Consider the following 26,127-nt stretch of genomic DNA (forward strand, 5'->3'; position numbering starts at 1 on the left):
GGTGTATCATTGCATATCAACAATCTAGGATGTACTGATAATTGGATTCACATTCACAGTCATTGCTGCTTTGGAAATGCACTGAAGAATAGGCAAGCCCAGTGTGATTTCAACAGTGTAATCTAATATTGTCTTTCACATAGCCAATATGTAGCTTAAGTTTTATGTTGGTAGTTTCTGATGCCACTTGAATTCCTCAAAGTAGCTATCAGCAATGGCTCAGAGGCAGCACTGAGTGAGCAGGTCATGGGTTTAAAATCCACTCCAGTGGCTTGAGCGCATAATCTAGGCTGGCGCTTCAGTGCAGTACTGATGGACTGCTGCACTGTCGGAGGTGCTATCTTTCAGATGAGACACTAAACCAAGACCGCATCTAACCTCTCAGGAAGGTGTCTGAGACACAACGGCACTTTTCAAAGAAGAGCAGGGCAATATTTCCCTGTGTCCTGACCAACATTTATCCCTCAACCAAGTCACTGAAGCAGATTATCTGGTCATCATCACACTGCTGTTTGTAGGACCTTGCTGCGTGCAAATTGGCTGTCATATTTCCTCCATTGTAACAGTGACTACTCTTCAAAAAGTACTTAGTTGTGTGCAAAGCGCTTTGGGATGTCCTGAGGTTGTGAAAGATGTTATATAAATGTAAGTTCTCTTCCTTTTCTTTATCTCCCATAAATAGCTACCAGTCAGTTAGTTTACAGACTGGAAGTTCACTGAGATTCAATTGGTAAATAACAACAACTTGCATTTATATATAGCAGAGCAAGTTGCTTCACAAACACATAGGCGGAGAAGTAGATGCTGAGCTAAAGAAGGAGACATTAGGAGGGGTGCCAATAATTTGGTCTAAGAGGTAGGTTTTAAGGAGGGTCTGAATGGAGGAGAGGTCGAGGAGCTTAGGAAGAAGAGCATTGGGCCGATGCAGCTGAAGACACAGCAGCCACTGGTGTGTGAAAGGGATGGGGTGTGGGTATGCACAAAAGGCAATAGTCAGAGGAAGAGATTACTGGAAGAGGGGGTGTTGTTGCACAGGAAGAGGTCATAGAGATCAAGTGGAGCAAGGCTGTGGAGGCATTGTCTGCAGTAATAATGAGCCTGAATTGATCCCTGAACACTGCTGAGTTAGCTAATCACAGCTAGACTGACTGCAGGATACTAGAACTGGCTTTAGCCGGGGTTCCTGCCTCTGATAGCTATCCAATGGCCCCTTGCCATAATGTGCCCATGTGTGGAAATGCACCATCAGCATTACCAGATGAGGAGGGGAAAAAAAGATAAATTCTATTTCACAGTATCAAAAATTGGTATCGGCCATTTCATTTCTGTGTGTTTCAGTGGTGTAGTGGCAATTTAAATAATGGCTACTTCATGTTCAACATTTATTTCCTAAGACAGAGGTGTCAGGACACTGCATTCTTTTAAACAGGTTAAAATCTCTGTTAAAATAGCAGAAAGCAGAGTCGTACAAATTTATCCACTTACACCGTCAACACGAACGTCTCGGGTTTGATCTCAAAATAATTCAGTAATTCTAATTGTAAAGTATAAAAAAAACTCATTAATAATCACAAAAGGATCTTAACAATCTTCATCAGAAGTTAGCCACTATTTTAAAATTCTCATCCTTGGTTCCACATTTCTCCATGACCTCACCCTCTCCCTGCCCTCTGTAATGTCCTCCAGCCCTACAAGCCTCTGATATCTCTGTACTCCTCCTATTCTGACCTCTTACACATCCCCAATTTTCATCACGCCACCATTGGCAGCCCTGCCTTCAGCTGCCTAGACCTTAAGCCCTGGAATTCATAAGAAAATAAGAAATAGGAGCAGAAGTAGGCCATTCAGCCCCTTGAGCCTGCTCTGCTATTCAATGAGATCATGATCTTCTACCTCAAATCCATTTTCCTGCCCTATCCCCACACGCCTTGATTCCCTCCGAAAACCTTCCTGCTTACTTCTTCAACCAACCTTTTGGTCGCTGTTCCTAATATCTCTTTATGTGGCTCGGTGTCAACTTTTGTTTGTTAACGCTCCCGTGAAGCGCCTTGAGCTGTTCTACAACATTAAAGGTGCTATATAAATGCAAGTTGTTGCTGCTGTTGATTCAAATGCGATGGAATGATTTCAAAGTTGGAATCTGGTCCATATTCTGCCCTCTGTCCAAGTGTAAATCCAACCTTCCAGCCCCAGGAATTTCCATAACTTTGAGAATCGGTAAGAATGAGGAATAATTACTGTCTGTACATGTCCATGGAATTTATGCTGATGGGGCCTAAGTATGTTTAACTCCCATCACATAGTCTCCAAAAATATTCAGGAGTTGGGAGCATTTCCAGGGCCCGGCACCGCACGGGTCTGCTGTGGGCATTCCAGTACAATCTTCCGGGAAGCAGCCTTGCAACTGGTCACACCAATTAAGGATGGCAGGCAGACGCCTGAGGCTGCTGGCCCAATCAGAGGGCCCGCCGCTGTGGACGGCCAGCAGACCCACCAGGAGAGGTGGGCGCTGCTCAGGCAGAAAGTACAGCGTGTGTGCGCCTCAAAATGGGGGCGCCTTCGGAAGCGTTCATAGAATTTCAAAAATAAAGAGGCCGGAAGCCGGTAGGGCCATCAGAGTGGAGGGGTAACGCATCGGGGGATTTGTTTGGGCCATAGGTGCGGCCTTTCATACCAGAGTCTCTGATAGGCACCCGGCCTGCTGCCGGGAGACCGTCTCCATGGAGCTGCCAGGCTTAGCGCTCAGTGGGAGGCTGCTCCGAGGCCATCAAGATCCTCCCACCATTGCTGAGCGGATAGCTGCTGCCGATGTTCACCCACCTCCGGCAAGATTGTTGTGTGGGGGGGACGGTGGGGGGAAGGTGTGAAAATGCCCTGTGGCTCTGACCCGATGCCCTTATCTCCAATCTTGCTCCCAGTCCCGCCTGCAAACCCACCTCCGCTGGGGAGATTCCACCCACTGTGTTTCAGAATGACATTCCACCAGGGCTACCATTCAAGTCAGTGGTTGTTGTCTTTGTTACTGTTAACAAGTTGTTCAGAGCATCCATTAAAACACACTACCATCGATCGGTGACCAGAAGTAGATTTTACAGTTGCTTGACTGTGGATGAATTCAGCTTTCTCAGGTTAATAACTACTTTCAGTGGGCTCTCTGTGGAGGTTCATTGTTGAACTGCATTATGACAGTGCCCTCTACAGACTGCATAACAAAATCATAAGGACAGAAATACAACAATTAAAGCAGCGAAAAAGCAATTCAGTTATCAAATCAAATGACAGCACAATTAGCTTTTAGTGCACAGTTCAGAACAGATGTTGGAATATACTATAGGCCTCAACGTACTCATGCAACAGGTATGTCTGAAGATCCCAACACATACTTACACTGGGAATATTTCATACAGAGCCTAGCATATACTCTCAGTATATAGACCCCAATAAATGCAAATTGGTTTATAGTACAGATCCCAATATGTAATATATAAGCATACATCCATCTACAGTATATATCCCATCATACGTATTCAGTTTATTGTACAGATGCAATGTCACTCTGTAGTCCAGGCCTGCAATATACACACTTTGGCTTAGATATAGATGCCATATATACATGTGCATATAACACAAACTCCAGTAAACATATTGTACCGATATTTGTTCTTCTAGCCATAGTCATCTCTCCATTAGAGAGACAGTTGGTAATGTATAGCTGGAGGATCACCACTCTACAAGCATTGAACAAGATGAGGAGGCAGGCCTCCATGAAATACCACAGCCAGTACAAGAATTGAACCTAGGCTGCAGGCATCTTTCTACATCACACTCTAGCCATCTGAGCTAAGAGACCCCCTTTTACTATATAAGGACAGACTCATAGTCATAGAGATACAGCACTGAAACAGGCCCTTTAGCCCACAAAGTCTGTGCTGACCAACAACCACCCATTTATACTAATCCTACATTAATCCCATATTCCTACCACATCCCCACCATTCTCCTACCACCTACCTACACTCGGGGCAATTTACAATGGCCAATTTACCTATCAACCTGCAAGTCTTTGGCTGTGGAAGGAAACCGGAGCACCCAGCGGAAACCCACGTGGTCACAAGGAGAACTTGCAAACTCTGCACAGGCAGTACCCAGAATTGAACCTGGGTTGCTGGAGCTGTGAGGCTGTGGTGCTAACCACTGCGCCACTGTGCCGCCCATGTATATTGCATATACTCCACCATTTATATTGTGCATATAGGACAGACACCATCATATGCAGCATGCAGCAAGACCTGGACAACATACAGGTTTTTACTGCTAAGTAGCAAGTAACATTCAGGTCACACAAATGCCAGGCAATGACTATCTCCAAGGAGAGAGAATCTAACCACCTCCTCTTGGCATTCAATGGCATTACCATTGTCAAATCCCCCACACCCCGGGGGTCACCATTGACAAGAAACATAACATAAATAAATATTGTGGCTACAAGAACAGGTCAGAACCTGGGTATTCTATAGAGAGTAAGTGACCTCCTGACTCCCCAAAGCCTGCCCACCATCTAGTCAGGGGTGTAATGGAATACTCTCCACTTGCCTGGCTGAGTGCAGCGCAAACAACACTCAAGAGGCTCAGCAGCATCCAGGACAAATAAGCCTGCTTGATCAGTATCCCATTCACGACCTCAAACATTCACTCCCTCCACCACTGATGCACAGTGGCAGCAGTGTGTACCATCTACGAGATGTACTGCAGCGACTCACCAGGGCTCCTTCGACAGCACCTCCCAAACCCGTAACCTCTACTGCCTAAAGAAAAAGGGCAGCAGACACATGGGAACACCACTGCCTTCAAGTCCCCCTCCAAGTCACACACTATCCTGACTTGGAAATATGACATCATTCCTTCATCGTCGCTGAGTCAAAAACCTGGAACTCCTTGCGTAACAGCACTGTTGGTGTATGTATGCCACACGGACTGCAGCAGTTCAAGAAGGCAGCTCATTACAAACTGCTCAAGGGCAAGTAGGGATGGCCAATAAATGCTAGCCTTGCCAACGGCACCCACATCCCACAAATGAATTTTTAAAACGTCAGTATATAGTACAGATCCCACCACGTATGTTGTAAATATGGGACAGACTCCAACATATACACTGTCAGTACATAGGACAGATCCCACCATGTATATATCGCATGTTTATGAAGTCCTTGTGCAATATAAACGTTAATAAAAGCAAAATACTGCAGATACTGGAAATCGGAAATAAAAACCGTAAGTACTGGAAATGGTCAGCAGGTCTGGCAGCATCTGTGGAGAGAGATGCAGAGTTAAAGTTTCAGGTCGGTGACCTTTCATCAGAACCGTTCTGCTAGAAGCAGTTCCTCTGTACTATGGTAAGATTCTTGGGTGGTGCAGGGGTCCATAAGTAGCTGAGATCCCTGGGCATGGGCTTGTGTGTTATTCTGCCCCAGCCTGATTTCACATAAACATTGCAGTAGAAACTATACACAAATATGTAAATTAAAGACAACAGCCTGAGCGCCAGAGATATAGTAAGTGTGACAAATCCACAATGTAATATAATGTAATATAGGGTTGTAACTGGGTAGAATATGTAAATAGACTGTGAGCATCATCACAGGATGTGATGTAATCTGTACAGAACCTCATGGAAGAGTTGTAGTGGAAGCCTTAGAACCAAGACATGTGTAAATAAACTCTTGTTACTTTAACCCTCTGTTGTGGCCAGGTGAGGAGGGGGTCTCAGGCTCCCCTTTTGCCCCTTCTCTGGTTTGACCAGGAGTCCTCCCCCCCATCAGCAGACCCATTCACCCACCTCCAGAATTCTCCCTTTACCTGGACCCCTCCCTCTGGCCTCTTACCCGCTCTTGAGCTTTTCATTGAAAACTGTCGGCGAGACATTGGTCATCTCAATTTCTCTGCCCCCCTCACTCACTCTAACCTGTCCCCCTCTGAACTTGCCGCACTCTGTACTCTCAGGTCTAACCCCGACATTGTCATCAAGCCTGCAGACAAGGGTGGTGCTGTTGTTGTATGGCGAACCAACCTCTACCTTGTAGAGGCTCAGCGCCAACTCTCAGACACTTCTTCCTACTTCCCCCTGGACCATGACCCCACCATCAAACATCAAGCTACTGTCCACAGGACTGTCACTGACCTCATCTCCTCTGGAGATCTTCCCTTTACAGCTTCCAACCTCATAGTCCCGCAACCCTGGACAGACCGCTTCTACCTCCTTCCCAAAATCTACAATGAGGACTGTCCCGGCAGACCCATTGTTTCAGCCTGTTCCTGCCCCACTGAACTTATTTCTTCCTATCTTGACTCTATCTTTTCTCTCTGGTCCAGTCTCTTCCCACCTACATCCGTGACTCTTCTGACGCCCTATGTCATTTTGACAATTTCCAGTTTCCTGGCCCTAACCGCCTCCTCTTCACAATGAACCCAATCTCTCTGCACCTCCACCCCCCACCAGGACAGTCTGAGGGCTCTCCGCTTCTTCCTTGCGCAAAGGCCCAACCAGTCCCCATCCACCACCACCCTCCTCCGCCTGGCTGAACTTGTTCTCACATTGAACAACTTCTCCTTCAACTCCACGCACTTCTTTCAAGTAAAAGGTGTTGCTATGGGTACCCTCATGGGTCCTAGTTATGCCTGTCTTTTTGTGGGATATATCAAACATTCCTTGTTCCAGTCCTACTCAGGCCCTCTCCCCCAACTCTTTTTCCGGTACATTGATGACTGTATCGGTGCCGTTTCCTGCTCCCGCCCCGAACTGGAAAACTTTATTAACTCTGCTTCTAATTTCCATCCTTCTCTCACCTTTACATGGTCCATCTCCGACACTTCCCTTACCTTCCTCGACTTCTCTGTCTCCATCTCTGGGGATAGGTTGTCTACTAATATTCATTATAAGCCCACCGACTCCCACAGCTACCTCGACTACACTTCTTCACACCCTGCCTCCTGTAAGGGCTCCATTCTATTCTCCCAGTTTCTCCATCTCTGACACATCTGCTCTGATGATGCTACCTTCCATGACGGTGCTTCTGATATGTCTTCCTTTTTCCTCACCCGAGGTATTTCCCCCCACTGTGGTTGACAGGGCCCTCAACCATGTCCGGCCCATTTCCCGCACCTCTACCTTCACCCCTTCCCCTCCCTCCCAGAACCGCGACAGGGTTCCCCTTGTCCTCACTTTCCATCCCATCAGCTTCCATATCCAAAGGATCATCTTCCGCCATTACCACCACCTCCAGCGTGATGCCACTATCAAAGGAATATTCCCCTCCCTTCCCCTGTCAGCATTCCGAAGGGATCATTCACTCCGCGACACCCTGGTCCACTCCTCCATTACCCGCACCAGCTCGTCCCCTTCCCACAGCACCTTCCCCTGCAATCACAGGAGGTGTAATACCTGCCTATTTACCTCCTCTCTCCTCACTATCCAAGGCCCCAAACACTCCTTTCAGGTGAAGCAGTGATTTACTTGTACTTCTTTGAATTTAGTATACTGTATTCGCTGGTCTCTTCTACATTGGGGAGACTAAACGGAGACTGGGTGACCGCTTTGTGGAACACCTCCGCTCAATCCGAAAGCAGGACCCCGAGCTTCCAGTTGCTTGCCATTTCAACACTCCCCCCTGCTCTCATGCTCACATATCTGTCCTGGGATTGCTGCAGTGTTCCAGTGAACATCAACGCCAGCTTGAGGAACAGCATCTCATTTATCGATTAGGCACACTGCAGCCTGCCGGACTGAACATTAAGTTCAATAATTTCAGAGCATGACTGGCCCCCATTTTACTTTTATCTTTAGTTTTTTTGTGTTTATTTTATTTTAGTTTGTTCAGATTGTTTCTACTGTGCCTACCCACTGTGTTTTTTTCATGTTTGTGCTTATGGCTGTTCAGTTTTCAGTCCATTAACACCCTATCTGTACTAATGCTTTGTCTTTCAGCACAGCATTAACATATTGTTTGCTCCATGACCTTCTGGTCAGCTATAATGTGACTTTGTCCTATTAACACCTTCTCTTTTGTTATCTCTTGCCCCACTCCCGCTTTACTTGCTTAAAATCTTTTACATTTCTTATACCTGCCAGTTCTGAAGAAGGGTCACTGACCTGAAACGTTAACTCTGCTTCTCACTCCACAGATGCTGCCAGACCTGCTGAATTTTTCCAGCACTTTCTGTTTTTATTTCAGATTCCAGCATCCGCAGTATTTTGCTTTGATTATATGTATTTGTTATTGTGATATTGTTTGACATAAGGAAAAGTAATGCAGCTGTACTCATGAGTGTTAAGATATTGAGTACGTTGACTTTATGTCCAACTATATGTTGATATATATTTATGTGCCTGTATATTCAATACTGCAGCTTCCCTGTCACTGTGAAGTGGAAATCCTTGGGCAGTGACACTATACCTGCAGTATACGTGTAGTGGTCATCTGACAACCCACTTCATTCTCAACTCAACCTCAACGTTACCGCACTGGCTTCCATTTATCTCTCTCCTTATATCCTGCAGCCACATTGCTGAATTAAGTAATACCTAATTTGGGAGCAGTTGAGTTAGTTTACTCTTGTATTTACAATGGATTTGGATGCAGGTTGTGAAAATCATTTCATTTGACCATATTTGGGACAATAGGTGAACCCGCATCGGAGCTATCACGACGAATGAACGCGCCTGAAGCAGTGTCGACGTGGGAAGACTATCCCGTGGCCAGAAATAACTTTGCTCGGCAGATCAAGATAGTTCGAACCAACAAAGGGCAGCGAGAAGATTTAAATTTGTATTATGCGGGAGTGGATGGGTTGGCATGCGCGGGAAAAACATTGGGTATACTAGAGGGAACGAGGACAGAGGAAGATATTATGTTGGGGCAGTGTTTCATATTCCCCGACACAGAAGCAATTTGACCTACCCTTTAAAAAGAGTTCATATTGTGGGCAAGTACCAGGAGGGTATTTGTATATCTTTAAGTAACCCACTATCTCATGCCATTGTAATGGATGGTGTTGAGAAAGGGGTAGATTTGTCAAAATGTCATCAAGGGAGGAATCACTGGGCCTGTCCGGAAGAGATAATGAGACAGAAACTTACAAATTGCGGGCTCAGCACCTATGAAAATTGTTCATTGTCCATTTTGCCTGTTAATAACCAGACCTTTTTACATTATGCCCTTTGTGGGGCAAACGTATTACATAGCCATGGCTGCTGTGAGCTACAACAAGGGGTGGAAACAGTGCCCTCTGGAGGGACACAATGTAGCCATTCACAATGTAACCTCGGACTTGGTTGTTGGTGGACAAGTCCTGCCTAAGCCAATAACGAGGATAGTGATAAAGGAGAAACTCACAGTCCAACGTACTGATACAGATCAAGAGGTACGGGAATATATTGCCACCAAATTACCACCTATCCCACACCTAACAGCGGATTGGGCACAAATAGCAGAAGAGGCAAAAGAGATAATTCATCAATGGAATAAGCACACTAAAACAATTAGAACTCATGCCGACAAGGCAAATGAACTGTTGCGCGACCCAGGGATTTGGAGTAAGTTTTGGAATTGGGGGGATAATGTTCAAATACATCGATGGGTCAGAATTGTATCACATATTGCTGTCATAGTGATTCTATGTGCGCTAATGATTGCTGTACTCAATGTATATCAGCTTAGAAGGTGGAAAAATGACATTTTGCGAAGATTGGATGATGGGACTATAATGAAACAGAAGTAACGGTTATCAATATAAACAACAACTGTAAAAAAAAAAATTGTATATACTAAGTTTTATAAACGTGTATTTTTGTATGTCATTGGGGGACAATGACGTTCTCAGGAATGGTCCACAGAGAAGGGAAACTTGATGATCCTAAGATAAGTATCTTTGGATCATGAGGGGGGAGATGTTGGCCAGGGGCTGCAAGAAGTACCAAATCTATTACAAACTGCTGGATAGCTCATGAACTAAAGTAACCTGAGCTCAGACACTGTTGGATTGCTTGTGAACTAAAGTAACCTGAGTTCAGACACTGGCCTGTGCTGGTAAAAACCAGTTTGAACTAATTAATTTATGTGACAGACAAGGGAGAGATCACAGGAATAGAGCCTTATCTGGACACGGTGTGATACAAGAGTCTTTGGGCCTGGGCCAATAAGGAAAAGATACAACGAGGTGAACAGGCCTAAACCAACAGGAAAGAGACAGCACAGTTTTGAAGAGATAAGAAAGAAAATAAGTATGGAGAATCTCAGGCATAGAGCCAGCGAGAAACTCCGGAGACCAACCATCGCGGAAGTGGAAGACCCTGCGTGAGAAACATGGCGACGACGTAAAAGAGCGAGAGAACGGAATGCCTGGCCAGCGTCAGCTCTCCCCTTTTTCGGGTATTATCCTTTGTTTTCTGTGACTAGGTCAGGGAAAGGTCAGAGGAACCTAGTGGGTGTGCTGATCGATTCTAGTTAGCTTTGTTATTAACTGTATAACCAGTTTGAGTTGCATGCTTTTGTCTAACCAGGTGTATAAGCCTTATTCTTATATTGTACAACAATGTGAATAAAGTAAATTGATAGTTAAAGAAAGGACTGAGTTTCCTCCTCTTTGTACTAAGCCATTAACTGCAGCCGGTGGATTAGGTGGAGGGTGGCTCTCCTGTAACCCCGATGTCCCAAGCCTGAGACTGAATTAAGAGGACTTAGCCCCACGTGACGGCCAGGATCAAGTGGGCGAAGGGAATAAAGGGGCCAAAGGGGAGTTGACTCCACGCCACAGTTTACATGTGTTTATTATTTCCTCCTGTATGTGAAGAAACCTTTACTGCTACATTGCTGCTATAAGACCTAAGAAAATCCTTGTTGCTGCTTCCTGCTGTAAAGCCTGACTGGAGCTTTCTGCACTGCATCTATTGGAAAGTCTACCCAGACTGATCTTCAACATCACCTGGAAGGAACTGTTCTGGGAAGATCCTAGCAACAGCTGTCTATTCACATTTTGGATGCCTAACCAACAAAGGATGTCTTTCCATACCTTCTTTTCAGCATTAGTGGTTTTATTTTTATTCCCTGTGTTTCTTTGTACACAAAAATTCCTTTTATTTATTCCCAATTAACCGGTCATGTATGTGTGTGTGTGTGAGAGGCCTAGGATATATAAGGGGCTTTAGCATTTCAATTTGTATGCAGGTGTTACTTCATTATTGCTTAAAACTTGGTTTATAATTGTTATTTATTAAAGAAACCTGATTGGTGTGCTTTATGCTGGGGAAACATAGAGTCCATGCTTGACTGTTTCAGTAAGTGGGAAAATTTAAATAACCTGTGGAGAAGTGGGACTGAATTAACAGTGCACTCCTCCCGCCTGAGTCGTAACACTGGTATTTGGTTTTAAGTCTGCAGAAAATTGTTTGCATGTACCAGCATGCAACTAATTTATTCTTTATAAATGATAATTTATAAATTTATAAATTTTACTTATTACAAAAGTTGCAAGATCTGTGGAAGTACAATTCAGAGAACAATATCCACATGTAATACCATTTTAGGTAGAATTACATAGAGTTTTCAGCAGAGAAACAAGACATTTAGGCCCAACAGGTCTATTTTGGTGGTTATACTCCACATCCACCTCTCTTCATCTACCCCTATCAGCATATCCTTCTATTCCTTTCTCCCTCGTGGGTTTATTCAATTTCCACTTCAATACATCTATGCTATTCACCTTAACTGCTCCTGGTGGTAGAGAGTTTTCACCACTCCCTGAATAAAGAAGTTTCTCCTGAATTCAATTATTGGATTTAGTAGCGGCTATGTTATATTTATGGCCCCTACTTTTGGTCTCCCCCACAAGCGGAAAGATCTTCTACATCTCAAGGATGGACTCCAAAACCAAGATCTACTTGTAACTTTTCCTGCACCTATTAGATTACACACACACACACACACACACACACACACACACACACACACACACACACACACACACACACACACACACACACACACACACACACAGTTATAAAAATGTCAATAGATCTCTCCTCAATGGGCTGTAACTGCTTCTTGTTTTTTAACTGATGTTTTCTGCTTCAAGTTGTTCGATGTTCCAGCCTGCAGTTGCTCTTTTGGATGAGACAATAAACTGGGGCCCCGTCTGGTGGATGTAAAAGATCCCATCACACAATTCGAAGAAGAATGGGAAGTTTTGATATACATAAATAACTTGCATATTGGAAGACAGAGGCAAATTTCAAAATTTGCCAATGATACCAAACTTGGAGGTGTGGCAGACAGTGAAAATGATAGCAATCAACTGCAACAGGACATAGATCGGCTAGCAGAATGGGCAGGCAAGTGGAAGATGGAATCTAATAAAGAGAAGTGTGAAGTGATACATTTTGGTAGAAGGGCTAGGGAGAGGCAATATAGACTAAATGACACAGTTCTAAAGAGTGTACAGGGACAGAGGGACCTGGAGGATCATGTGCATAAATCTTTAAAAGTGGCATATTGAGAGAGTAGTTAGCAAAGCATATGGGATCTTGGGCTTCACAATTAGAGATATTGAGCACAAATACAGGGAGATAATGCTGACCCTTATAAAGCTCTGGTTAGACCACAACTAGAATATTGCATCCAGTTCTGGTCACCGCACTTTAGGAAGGATGTGAGGGTCCTTGAGAGGTTGCAGAGGAGATTTCCCAGAATGTTTCCAGGGATGGGGATTTGAGTTATAAGATTAGGTTGGAGAAGCTGGGGTTGTTCTCCTTGGATCAAAGGAGATTGAGGGGAGGTTTGATAAAAGATTCTGACAGGTTTAGATAGGGTAGACAAAAAAAGCTATTCCCATTAGTTGATGATACAAACACAAGGGGAGACAGATTTAAGGTTTTGGGCAAGAGATGTGGGGGGTGGGCGGGGGGGGGGGGGGGGTGGGGGGTGGTGGGGGGGTGGCTGATGTGAGGAAGAACCTTTTTATGCAGCAAATGGTAATGACCTGGAATTCGCTGCCTACGAGGGTGGTGGAAGCGGAGATGATTAATGATTTCAAAAGGACATTTTAGGGGCATTTGAGGGAACTAAACCTGCAAGGCTATGGGGATCAAGCTGGGGAATGGGACTGATTGGATTGTTCTGCAGAGAGCTGGCATGGACTCAATGGGCAGAATGGCCTCCTTCTGTGCTATTATGACTCTCTGACTTCTCCCTGGTGTCTAGACAAAAACTCGTCCCTTAACCAAAATTACAAAAGGGATATTCTGGTCACTTATCGCATTGCTGTTTGTGGGATCTTGCTGTGCGCAAATTGGCTGCCGCGCTTCCTACATTACAATAGTGACCACATTTCAAAAACATACTTCATTGTCTGTAAAGCGCTTTGGGGCCTCCTCAGGTCGTGAAATTCACTATAGAAATGCAAGTATTTCTTTTTAATTGGTTAACTCAGAATAAACATGGAATGCCCTCACTGGCAGTGAACGACACTCCTTGGAAGCGCTGCATCATCCCTTGGCAAGTAGCAGATTAATGCTGAAAGCTGAACCTGGTAATGGTAACTTCGATAACTTTACATAGTTTACATTGGAGAAAAATACACACAGCATATTGATCAGGGATAACATATTCAGTGCTTTAAATAAATGAGTGGAATTAACGGTCAGCCTATTTTACTGAACTGACCCTGAAACATTAACTCTGCTTCTCTCTCCACAGATGCTGCCAGACCTGCAGAGTATTTCCAGCGTTTCTTGTTTTTATCCCATGAACTGATACTAGGGGCAGTAAACAATGAACGGGTCAGCACATAGCACAGCAAGAAACTGCGACTGGGCAACTCATTCCAAGGCGTATCCCAATATTATCATATAGTATTTTTAAAAAGTCAAATGTACAGAATATTCAAGCGGAAAACGAGTCTCTCCTTCTTAGGAGTCAGTGTGGAGAATTGCAGTCATTCGTAACCATTCCCTCAACATTGTTATTGTAGCAGCAATTAAAACCCAACGGTGCTTCACTTTACAAATAATTTTGGAGCAGTTTCGGTATAATTAAGCCGAGTTGATTTTTTTAAAATCGCGCTTTGTTTTAATTAATGCACCCTAAATATATACAGTGAATTAAGACTTTTTATATTAATTATTGTTCGTATTAACGAAAAAAAATCAATTTTGATAAGATTGTGCTAAACGTGTGATGGTTAAAATCAACAGAAAATTATGGAAATCAGACCTGCTGAATATTTCCAGCATTTTCTGTTATTTCACATTACCAGCTGTTTTGCGTTTGTATTACTGGTTATAATCAATTTCATCTTGTGTCTTTGGAAACGGTGACAATGATTTATTAAGTCTATATCACACTTGGCATTTAAAAAATAAAATTGGGGATGGATTTAGTGAAAACGATTTCTCGAAGAAAATGCAATCAAGTGTGTTCTATGCTGCAGATTGAAAAGAGTGCGGGTTTACAGCAAGAATCTCAGGGCATGAGTCCATACAACTAATGCTGGAGGTGCTGGTGAAACATACTGAAAGGAACGGCTCTCATTCATAAATCCAGTGACACCTGGAAATGAACATCCAGCGCGGTTCTTCAATCTACCTGTACAGGTGGTGACCAGAGGCAACACCCTATTATCCCAAAAGCTCATGGAACAGGGATCAAACAGCAGGAGATTGGAAATTTGTGGAATTAGAAACCCAACATATCACACTGAGGCAGACCCCCAACTTGCAAAATCTGAAGAACGAACATTCATTCAGCACGATTGAAGGGAGACCGTGTTAACTTACATCCGGTCGATCTTATTGCCTCATAGACCCGGTTTATATCCCAGTGTAAATGTATTAGAACTAGTAATTCATCTTCTGCAATTTGGCAGAGTTCAGAAGCAATGTGGCTCAAATGGCATGTGCGTTGATGAATGACTCGAATCTCTTTAAATGGAGCAGTTCCTGGAAGTTTGGGTAAACCTTTATCCGGGTGACTTGAAAACGAAACCCTGCAGAATGTTCTGCCTCTCCCCATGGTCATTGGCTACAGGGGAACAAGTGAGGCGTTTTGAGGCGATACAGAATTCGCGTCTCCCTCAGAATTCTCCCACACCGCACTTGCAGCAAAAACGGTTCTCGCATCCAGGACAGGCATTGATATTAAAATAAATCTGCACTCATTCCAGGGATAGCTCAGCAGCATTTGATGGGACAGCACCAGTAAAATTAAATCATCCAGACCGTAAAACACACCAGGCTGCAGCGTGTTAATTCCAAGGATCGATAGGGTTACAATTCATATTTTTAAAAGAATAATTCCATCCTTCCTAATCGGGGAAGCAAAATATTAAATTCTTGATGTATTAATGGTGTCTCGTGAACATTATTGCACGTTGCCTTTAATAATCGATACTATACTGAATAGTTCATAGTGACACAAGTAACTTTAATTTAATAAGTGTAATATAATCTAATGAAAGATTAATATAAAATAGTGATAATCTGTGATTGGCTGACTTGCAGTTGAAATAAATGTGGAGACATTTGTAAATATCCCATTATAGTTGCAATTATTCTGCAAATGAGTCCATATTTAATGATATTTATCCTTTTTGTTGGACAAAAGACTTTTTAAAGCAAAAGCTTTTCTAACAAAGTAGTTGGAAAACTAACTGTGTGACGCAAGGACGAAATTGGGCGTCTACAAACAAGACTCACTTCTGCAGTGTCGCAATGTGAGAGAAGATTCGAATGGATGAAAGTTGTGCTGATTGTTTTGGAAATAGGCCGAAAGACCTTGTGCAGGTTTTATCTGTTCACATAGCAGGTCTCATTCACACACTCAGCTCTTGCATGAAGAGCAAACTTCTGCAATTCGCTAGTGGAGAGCAAGTGAATTCATTCACTCAGCACTGCTAACGCGAGTCTCACTTAATGTTCTGTGGTCGTGAGTTATAATGATTAAAAAGAAAGTTTTAGCCCTCTCCCTCCGTGACTATAACAGAGAATATCCGAAAGCAGCGCCAACATCCCACTGGTGTCTGTCATGACTGCAGCGTACTATACTCAACTTCTAATTAAAAATGATACATGTTAAATGGTGAGTTACTATCCAGGACGATGACATGTAACACTGCAAGAAACAGGCACTAACGTTCACACATGACCGTAAAAATCGAATATATATCACTGCTGATTGGTGTTGGCGTGTGAGGGGGTTGGGGGAGGGAGGTGAGGGTAGAATTTCCACCGACCATACCATTCATCCCCACTCCAGTCACACAGCCACACACAGACCCTGCAAACACAAAACCCTACACACATACAGACCCCTACATACAGACCCCTAAACACACACAAACCCCTACACACATATAGACCCCTACATACAGACCCCTACATACTGACCCTTACACACATACAGACCCCTACACACATGCAGACCTCTACATACAGACCTCTACATACAGACCCCTACACACATGCAGACCCCTACATACAGACCCCTACATACAGACCCCTACATACAGACCCCTACACACATGCAGACCCCTACATGCAGACCTCTACATACAGACTCCTAAACACACACAAACCCCTACACACATGCAGACCTCTACATACAGACTCCTAAACACACACAAACCCCTACACACATGCAGACCCCTACATACAGACCCCTACATACAGACCCCTACACACATGCAGACCCCTACATACAGACCCCTAAACACACACAAACCCCTACACACATATAGACCCCTACATACAGACCCCTACATACTGACCCTTACACACATACAGACCCCTACACACATGCAGACCCCTACATACAGACCCCTAAACACACACAAACCCCTACACACATGCAGACCCCTACATACGGACCCCCCTACATACTGACCCTTACACACATACAGACCCCTACACACATGCAGGCTCCTACATATAGACACCTAAACACACACAAACCCCTACACACATGCAGACCCCTACATACACAAACCCCTACAGACAGACCCCTACATACAGACCCCTAAACACACACAAACCCCTACACACATGCAGACCCCTACATACTGACCCCTACATACTGACCCTTACACACATACAGACCCCTACACACATGCAGGCTCCTACATATAGACACCTAAACACACAGAAACCCCAACACACATGCAGACCCCTACATACACAAACCCCTACAGACAGACCACTATATACTGACCCTTACACACATACAGACCCCTACACACATGCAGGCTCCTACATATAGGCACCTAAACACACACAAACCCCTACACATATGCAGACCCCTACATACGGACCCCCCTACATACTGACCCTTACACACATACAGACCCCTACACACATGCAGGCTCCTACATATAGACACCTAAACACACACAAACCCCTACACACATGCAGACCCCTACATACACAAACCCCTACAGACAGACCCCTACATACAGACACCTAAACACACACAAACCCCTACACACATGCAGACCCCTACATACTGACCCCTACATACTGACCCTTACACACATACAGACCCCTACACACATGCAGGCTCCTACATATAGACACCTAAACACACAGAAACCCCAACACACATGCAGACCCCTACATACACAAACCCCTACAGACAGACCACTATATACTGACCCTTACACACATACAGACCCCTACACACATGCAGGCTCCTACATATAGGCACCTAAACACACACAAACCCCTACACATATGCAAACCCCTACATGCACAAACCCCTACAGACAGACCCCTACATACAGACCCTTACACACATACAGACCCCTACACACACAAACCCCTACACAGACATGCAAAACCCTACACACACAGACCCCCTACACAAACACATTCAAAACACTACCCATACCCGCAGACCCCTACACACGCACACCCTATGCACAGATCCCCTGCACACAGACCCCTACACAGTCATAGAGACCCCAACACACACATAGCCATCCATGAAACTGTTGCATTGATTCCCCAGCTTCTCCAGCAGTGCTGTCTGCTGTCACTTCACAGTTTTCCTCTCAGGAAAGTTGGCAGGTGTATTTTACACAGGTATCTAACACTTCATGATCTGGTGCTATTTTTTTCCTGGGGTTAAAGATGTTCATTATTCTTACAACTGCTGGCTGGTGGAAATATTTTGAAATTGATGAGATAGGAGGTTGTTGTTTATATAATGTGTTTGTCCTACACACACACACACAAAACCTCTCAGTACCTTTCCACCTTTCAGCCCCAAAGGCCTTTTCTCGGACCTGAGGACAAGTCTGGTGTCGGAAATGTTGACTACCTCCTGTCTCCCCACGGATACTGCCTCACCTGCAGAATATTTTCAAGTTACTCCCACCCCCTGTTTTTGTTATCAGATTTCCAATGGTATTTGATTAACGTTTTTCTCACACCATAAATCTCGTTCGTCCTGTGGTTTTCTCTATTTTTAATCATTCAACCCCCACTGGTTGAGATCTCTCTCTGGTCCTGAGTCGGTTTGTTAATTTCCTTTTGGTGGAAATGTACAAGATGATAACTTGCTTTCTGATAACCTGAAATGCTAACACTGTCTCTGTCCGCAGATGCTGCCTGACCTGCAGAGTATTTGCAACATTTTCCGTGTTAATAACTTTTTTTTTCTCTGATTAAGCCAATGTGAAGCACCTTGGGACGTTGTTAAAGGCACCATATGTTGTTTATAAATATCATCTGGGTATGCGCAGCCTGAATTTACAGAAAATGTGACATTTAACCTATATTGGAAAGAAAGACTTGCAATTATATAGCACCTATCCTGACCACAGGATATTCCAAAGCTCCCTACAGCCAATAAGGTATTTTTGAAATGATGTCATTGCTGTAATGTAGGAAATGCGAGAGCCAATTTCCACACAGTAAGATCCCGCAAACAGCAATGTGATTTTGACCAGATAATCTTTTTTAAGGTGCTGGCTGAGTGGTAAATATTGGCATTGACGCCAGGGCTAACTCCCCTGCTCTTCGAAATTATGTCATGGAATCTTTCACATTAACCTAAAAAGGCAGAGGGCCTTGCTTGACATTTCATCGAAAAGGCATTGCAGCACTCCCTCAGTACTGCACTAGAGTGACAGCTGAGATTTTGTACTCTAGTCTCTGATGCAGGGACTTGAACCCACAAACCTCTTAACTCAGAGGTGAGAGTGCGACCCACTGCACCATGGCTGACACTGTTGGAGGAGCTTATTGAATATGAATCCAACACTCAATTTGTAGCTATCTCTCCACTGGGATTAGACTCATAGAATGGTTCCAGCACAGAAAGAGGCCATTCAGCCCTTGGAGTCCCTGCCAGCTCTCTACAAGAGTAATTTAGCTAGTACCACTCCCCCACCTTTTGCCCATAGCCCTGCAATTTTTGTTTCTCTTCAGATGCTTATCTAATCATCTTTTGAAAGCCACTAATGAATCTGCCTCCATCACACTCTCAGGCAGTGCCTTCCAGATCCTAACCACAGGCTGTGTAAAAAAGTCTTTCCTCAAATTGCCTTTAGCTCTTTTGCCTACTGGTTGCAATCCTTCCATCTATGAAAGAAGATGGACACGCAGCAAATGGATTCATTTAGCTGGGGTGTCTTCTCTTGGTGCACCTTTGCTGATGGCTGTGAAGGCCAATCCTTGAGAGGCAGGTTCTGCCACAAGTGCTGCACGTGAAGCTGCCAAATGACCCTGTGAGTTGTTGTGTTTGACGTTGGCACCTGTTGCCAAGCTGCTGTAGCAACTGGTCATCATGCTGGTGCACACCAGTCCACAGGATGTCACCAGTTCCCTCTTTTGCCAGCTACTGACTCCCAAGTGTGATAATCAATATTTTGGGCCTTCACGTCAGGCTTGCAAGCATTCTTGAAGCGGAGCTTTGGACACCCCAATGGTTGTCTAGCCCCAGCTACCTCACCATACAGAAGGTCCTTGGGTATGCGACTGTCTTCCATCCTGCGGACGTGTCTGATCCACCGAAGCTGCCTCTGTTTGATTAGTGCCAACACACTTGGGAACTCTGCCTTTGAGAGGACTGCCGCATTTGTGATTTTGTCCTGTCAACCACCTTAAATCTGTGTCCTCTGGTTCTGGATCCGTCTGCCAATGGGAACAGTTTCTCCCTGTCTCCTCTGTCCAGCCCCTCATGAGTTTGAACACCTCTATTAAAACTCCTCTTAATCTCTTCTCTAAGGAGAACAGTCCCAGCTTCTCCAATCTAATCTCATAACTGAAGTCCCTCATTCTACACGGTTACTTAAAGTGCATTATATAAATATAACTTAGACAGCAAAAACAGTTTTAACCCAGATATTTATCAACGGAAAGATCATTGTACAATGAAGCCCGCCTGGTCTATACATCCATAACCCCTTTACTCCCCAATAGCAAGTTTTGTTTGTAATTTTTTCTGCAGTTTATTTGCATAAACTGCAAAATATAACACTAGCCACAATTCAGTGTTTTTGCAGGATTATAAGACAGTCAGTAAGCGTTCCCTGTGTTGGAAGCGGTGGGGACCCGAACTGTTTTCCCACTTTTACCGGTCAGCACACCCTAGTGCTCGGACACCGCATCGCCTTTTTAAACAACAACAGAAAAACGGGAATCTGTGCAGAGAAGGAAGTTCACATGCGATAGGAGTTCGGTGGAGGAGGAAGAAAGTTAAGGGACATTCCCCTGGAGGGGGAAGTTGATTTAGCGAGAGAGTCGGTCTGAGCGAGCTGGCAACATTGGGGCCATTGTTTGGGAGGGAGAGGACTCAGTGTGGAGGAGATCCGGCGGCGATGTAATGCCGGAGAGCTATGCCTTATAGGAATGTTCATATTTCAGCAAAGCAACATGGCGTCTCAGTCCCCAAGAAGTTTGGACTTTGCAGCCCAGTTTTTCTCTGCCTCCTCTCGCTTGTCTTGTGCCTGGAAGCGGTGGCCGAGCAGCCGGATTGCTTGCCCTGTCCCCCGGCGTGTCGGTGCCCGCGGTGGGAGTTCTCCTGTACGGTTAATTGCTCCAACGCTGGGCTTCAGCAGGGACCAGGAGTGATGGAGCTACCTCCCAACACCACTGTACTGTAAGTCACTGTGGATTATTAATCAGACAAGGTGCAAATCATGTGCACGTTTGCAAGTTTTGTATCCTTTGCAATTTAAAGTTACATTAGAACTCTTGATAATGAACCAGATTCATCAAATCTACTATGCACCTATTGAAGTGTAACCCCAGCTCTGTCAAAGTGGCTTCCTCTTGAATCTTGACGCAGAGCATTTTAATACATTTCCACACAAAAAAAAATTGGACAGTGCTGAATAAATTAGCCCCTCACTTTTGTTTGCTCCAGCCACCAGTTCCAAACGGCCGACATCGATTTAAACACTTTTAATTTTGTGCAGTACAGGAGTGTGGTTGAACTCAGCAATGGCTAAAGAATGTGTAATATGTGACGCCCCGGGCTGGGCGAAGCTGTACTGTTGGTGTGTCTGCAGTTGTTAACTGACCATCTCCAACTCCAGCAACTGTTTTCGGGAGGGGAGAGGGGAGAGACTTCAGGGCAGTAGTTAATTCCATAAGGTTTTTTTTTTAAGTAGGCGGTGGGAGACTTCAACCAGACACTACCAATTTGGGAAAATAAGTCTCATATTCCTTTTTCCTGTATTGGAGCTGGAATGTCTTAACGTAATGTGGAAGGAACTCGAATGTCATAAACAGATTTAAATGTTTTTAGAGACAGCCTCCGTCCCAATCCACAGCGAAACCTTCGGTTGCCTTTGATCCGGTTTCCGTGGCTATTCTGAAGTGTACCGTTTGTTATCTGTACAAAAAATGATTAGCAATACCCACTCTATCAGCCCATTCGTTTTTGTCAATTATTATCTGGTATTGTGGCTGCTGTTTGGGGTACGATTTCCATAACGTTGCAAAGATTCGGTAAAGCTCCATGGGTCTGAGATCTACTTAATTTCACTACAATCTGTAAATAATTAAAAAAATGAATTATTATTGGCAAAATCTCTTGGGGAGCTGGATTTAGCCAAGTGGAGTGGGTTTTTATAACAAATTAGAAATAACATTAAAGAAGCAGTCGGGTTTCAGTAAAGTGTGCTATTGGCTAGGTGACATTTTGGAATGTGTCCCTCTCAGTAATAAGTTCTCTCTTTACATAATTGAGTTGTGGCTGGGGAGATGTATTTGGGTAATGGAATATTAGGAAGAAATATTGGTTACAAGTCTGATACTGGCAATGATTGCTAGGGGAGTAATTTGAGGTGATATATTTGAGGTGATGCGTTGCCTGGCATTGAGTGGATTGGCTCAGGAGTGACTTTGGATTATTTTCCTACTTTCAAATGCATTAAATAAGGCCAAGTGGCAACAGTGACAGAGTTCTGTTTAGCTATTTCTTTTGTTGAGAATTGCTGAGGATTTATCCTATCCTGCACTATGCATTTCCTCCAGTTTATACTTACAGTGAGAAATATACTAACATTACTTTGAAGATTTTAGATTGATAGGATACAATAATAGATCACCTGGACTTTGTGAAGCTCACTGAAACTTCTGATTATATTATAGCCTGTTTTACCTACATGGTTAGATTATTTGTTCCCCTTCTCACCCCAATTTCCTACGCTCCGCCATTGGCGACCGTGCCTTCAGCTGTATGGGTGTTAGGCTCTGGAATTCCCATCCTAAACCTGTCCGCCTCTCTCTCTCCTCCTTTAAGACGCTCCTTAAAACCTACCTCTTTGACCAAGCTTTAGCTCACCTTTCATAACATGTCCTTATGTGGCTCGGTGTCAATTTTTGTCTGATTACATTCCTGTGAAGCACCTTGGGGGGGGGGTTTACTACGTTTAAGTTGCTATATAAATGCAAGTTGTTGTGTTGTTACCATGCTGTGAAGACCACCATAGCTTTAGACAAAATGCCCACCGTGACAATCTTTCTGATGGTTCAAACAGTTGTTGGACCATATGACAGAAAGAGAAGTACAAGTGGAGCTATGATGGAAGTTCCCTCACCAATCACTGTCCATGAGAGGAAGTCCGTGGTGCAGTGTTAATGTCACTGAACTAGTAATTCAGAAGCCCATGCTAATGTTCTGGGAGCATGGGTTCAAATCCCACCATGGCAGCTGAAATCTAAATTCAATTAGTTAACAAATTCAAGTAATGACTAAAATCTGGAATTGAAAGCTAGTCTCAGTAACAGTGCCATGAAACAATCATCAATTGTTGTAAAAACCCATCTGGTTCACTATTTTCTTTAGGGAAGGAAATCTGCCACCCTTCCCTAGTCTGGCCTACATGTGACTCCAGACCCACAGCAATGTGGCTGACTCTTCACTGCCCTCTGAAATGACCTAGCAAGCCACTCAGTTGTCAAGGACAATTAGGGAAGGACAACAAATGCTGACCTTGCCTCCGATGTCCACATGAAAGAATAAAAAAACAGTGAATGATACAGGAGATCAATCACCTGTGTCTGTGAATCTATGAAATGACCTAGCCACAGTGCAATGCAAGTATATCATTTCAAAAACACAAAGGCACATTCAATACTGAAAGAGTTAAAAAGATATTGGAGGTGAGGAGGGCCGGGTTGGGGGAAGAATAATGGTGAATGAGTAGAGTCTTCAATTGGTTTGCTCCTGCACACACCCGTGATAACACATACAGATCCCAAAGCATAGAGGGATCCTTATATACTGCTGAAGGTCACCCTCTGACCACCAGTGACTACACAGTCTAAATATAAGTTGTTCTGTTTGTTTTAATCAAAGAGTTATTTGATCACACAGATGAGGTGCATGTTAATCTTGACCAATGGACCAAGGTGCTATCAGAGTAGCAACATTATAATGGACGTTTGAGAGGGAGGTGCAAAATTATGGGAAACTAAAGTCTTAATCAGAATGCCTTTTTAATACCATGTGGAGAATACTGTAATTTGTAGGGACTGTGCCTTAGAGCGACCCAAGGAAAGGTGACTGACTCATACTGCTGACACTGCAATGCTGTGGCTATATTAAGTGGATGTCTTCACATATGTGCAAGCAGTCACAGGCAGATTGCTGCTCAAGTGGCATCCAACACACAAATCAATGAGCCATCAAATAAACAGAAAACCTCTTGGGTTTTGATGTGTTATGACAATTGACCTTACTAGATATTATATAATTTGTGGACCTGACCAAATATAATGCCCTCTTATTTTCACTGCTGATGTGTTTTTGTAATGGCTGCTTCTATATAAATGTAATATTTATATGGAGAATAACAGATAGAGATGATGTTACAGATTCTCAGCAATCTTTTACATTATTTTGTTATTGGCAAGCTCAGGCTCAGAATTTTGTAATCATCAGAACATGAGCATATAATGATAAATGGCTAATTAGTTCATCCATTTAATTCCTTCCATTGACCATAGATGATCTACCCTATCATGTCTCTAACCCACCCATTTAGTCTTCTGAAGGAAAGTTAAGTGTAATATTCCATAATCTCAGAAGTGTACCAAGCATTGAACTCAGAACAGATCCCCCCCACCCCCCCCAGTGCAATACTAGTTACTTAGTTACTGTCCCCTACCCTACAGAATGCTTGTTTTTATCCTAGTTATATATTCCCTGCTTTCCATTACCTATCCAGTTCAATCCAGACAATTTACTTAACTTCTTTGAAAGTCTCACATGTGGAACTTTTTCAAAAGCCTTATAAAAGTGATATAAATGATATTCTACTGGATACTCTGTCACTAATTGAATTACCACCTCAAAGAATATCAGTAGTTTAATAAGGCATGACCCAATCGTTCAAAATTATTCGAGACCTTATTACAGTAATTCTCTGGACAAGAAATTACAATGCTCAAAGGAGCTACTGAGCTCCAAAGAGGTTTTTAGGAAAGGATAAATAAAAATTATTATTTGTTTAGTGTTTTTCTTTGAACTCTTATAGGGATATGTTCAAGGTGAGGGACACCAGTAGGTGAAATATTGAATAGGTACAAAGTTTTCCCTCTTCTGATACCTGACCAATGACCTCCTAGAACTGTGCCACTTTTTTTTATTTGTTCATGGGATATGGGTGATGCTGGCCAGGCCAGCATTTATTGACCATCCCTATTAGGCCGTGACAAGGTGGTAGTGAGCCACCTTCTTGAACCGCTGCAGTGCATGTGGTGTAAGTACTCCCACAGTGCTGTTAGGGAGGGAATTCTAGGTTTTTGACCCAGCAACAGTAAAGGAATGTTGATATGTATTTAAGTCAGGATGATGTGTAACTTGGAGCTATAGTGTTCCCATGTGCCTCTTGCCATTGTTCTTCCAGGCGGTAGAGGTCGCTGGTTTGGAAGGTGCTGTCGAAGGAGCCTTGGCTAGTTGCTGCAGTGCATCTTGTAGGTGATGCACACTGCTGCCACTGTGCAGTGGTGGTGGAGGGAGTGAATGTTGAAGGTGGTGGACAGGGTTCCAATCAATCGGGCTGCTTTCTCCTGAATGGTGTCAAGCTTCTTGAGTGTTGTTGGAGCTGCACTCATCCAGGCAAGTGGAGAGTATTCCATCACACTCCTGGCTTGTGCCTTGTAGTTGGTGGGCAGGCACTGGAGAGTCACGAGTCAGAGTCTTCAGGAGAAAAGACGAGAAAATATTATTTTTGTCACTGACAACGATTCCCCCTCCCCACGCAGTTTTAATTTCCTTCGTTTGCACACATTATTGCATCGGCATCGAAACATAAGAAAGATGTCCATGTACAAACAGCATGTTGATAAATTGAACAGTTTATATTTGCATTGATACACCCGGAAGAACCGCCCCCCCCCCCCACTGAACATTGATGTATCTTTGGAGTGATTATATGTTTAATAAAATGTGCATATAATTTAATGTGACAATTTGAAATATTAAAAGATCTTCAAAAATATTGTACAATTAATATTTCCATCCCTGAGAGAATTTCATTAATTGTGCAATGTGATTGAGTGGGAACACACAATTGGGAAGTGAGATTGGATGACAGAGGTTACATTATTTATAAATACCAATAGAAATC

At 43.7% G+C, this 26,127-nt stretch overlaps 1 protein-coding gene across 6 annotated transcripts in view; it reads left to right on the forward strand.

Moving 5' to 3' along the window:
* Nucleotides 1-20,469: 20,469 nt before the first annotated feature.
* Nucleotides 20,470-26,127, forward strand: part of pkd1a (polycystic kidney disease 1a) — a 192,903-nt gene continuing 187,245 nt past the window's right edge. For 3 of the 6 annotated variants that reach the window (XM_068056535.1, XM_068056536.1, XM_068056537.1), the window contains exon 1: nucleotides 20,470-21,143. In XM_068056535.1, the coding sequence (XP_067912636.1) occupies nucleotides 20,881-21,143 (263 nt within the window). In that variant the 5' untranslated portion in view covers nucleotides 20,470-20,880. The remainder of the gene's footprint in view (nucleotides 21,144-26,127) is intronic. The other 3 variants (XM_068056532.1, XM_068056534.1, XM_068056533.1) reach the window with 1 other exon arrangement.

Source organism: Heterodontus francisci, chromosome 24 (genome assembly GCF_036365525.1).
Source record: "Heterodontus francisci isolate sHetFra1 chromosome 24, sHetFra1.hap1, whole genome shotgun sequence".
Taxonomy (NCBI): Eukaryota; Metazoa; Chordata; class Chondrichthyes; order Heterodontiformes; family Heterodontidae; genus Heterodontus; species Heterodontus francisci.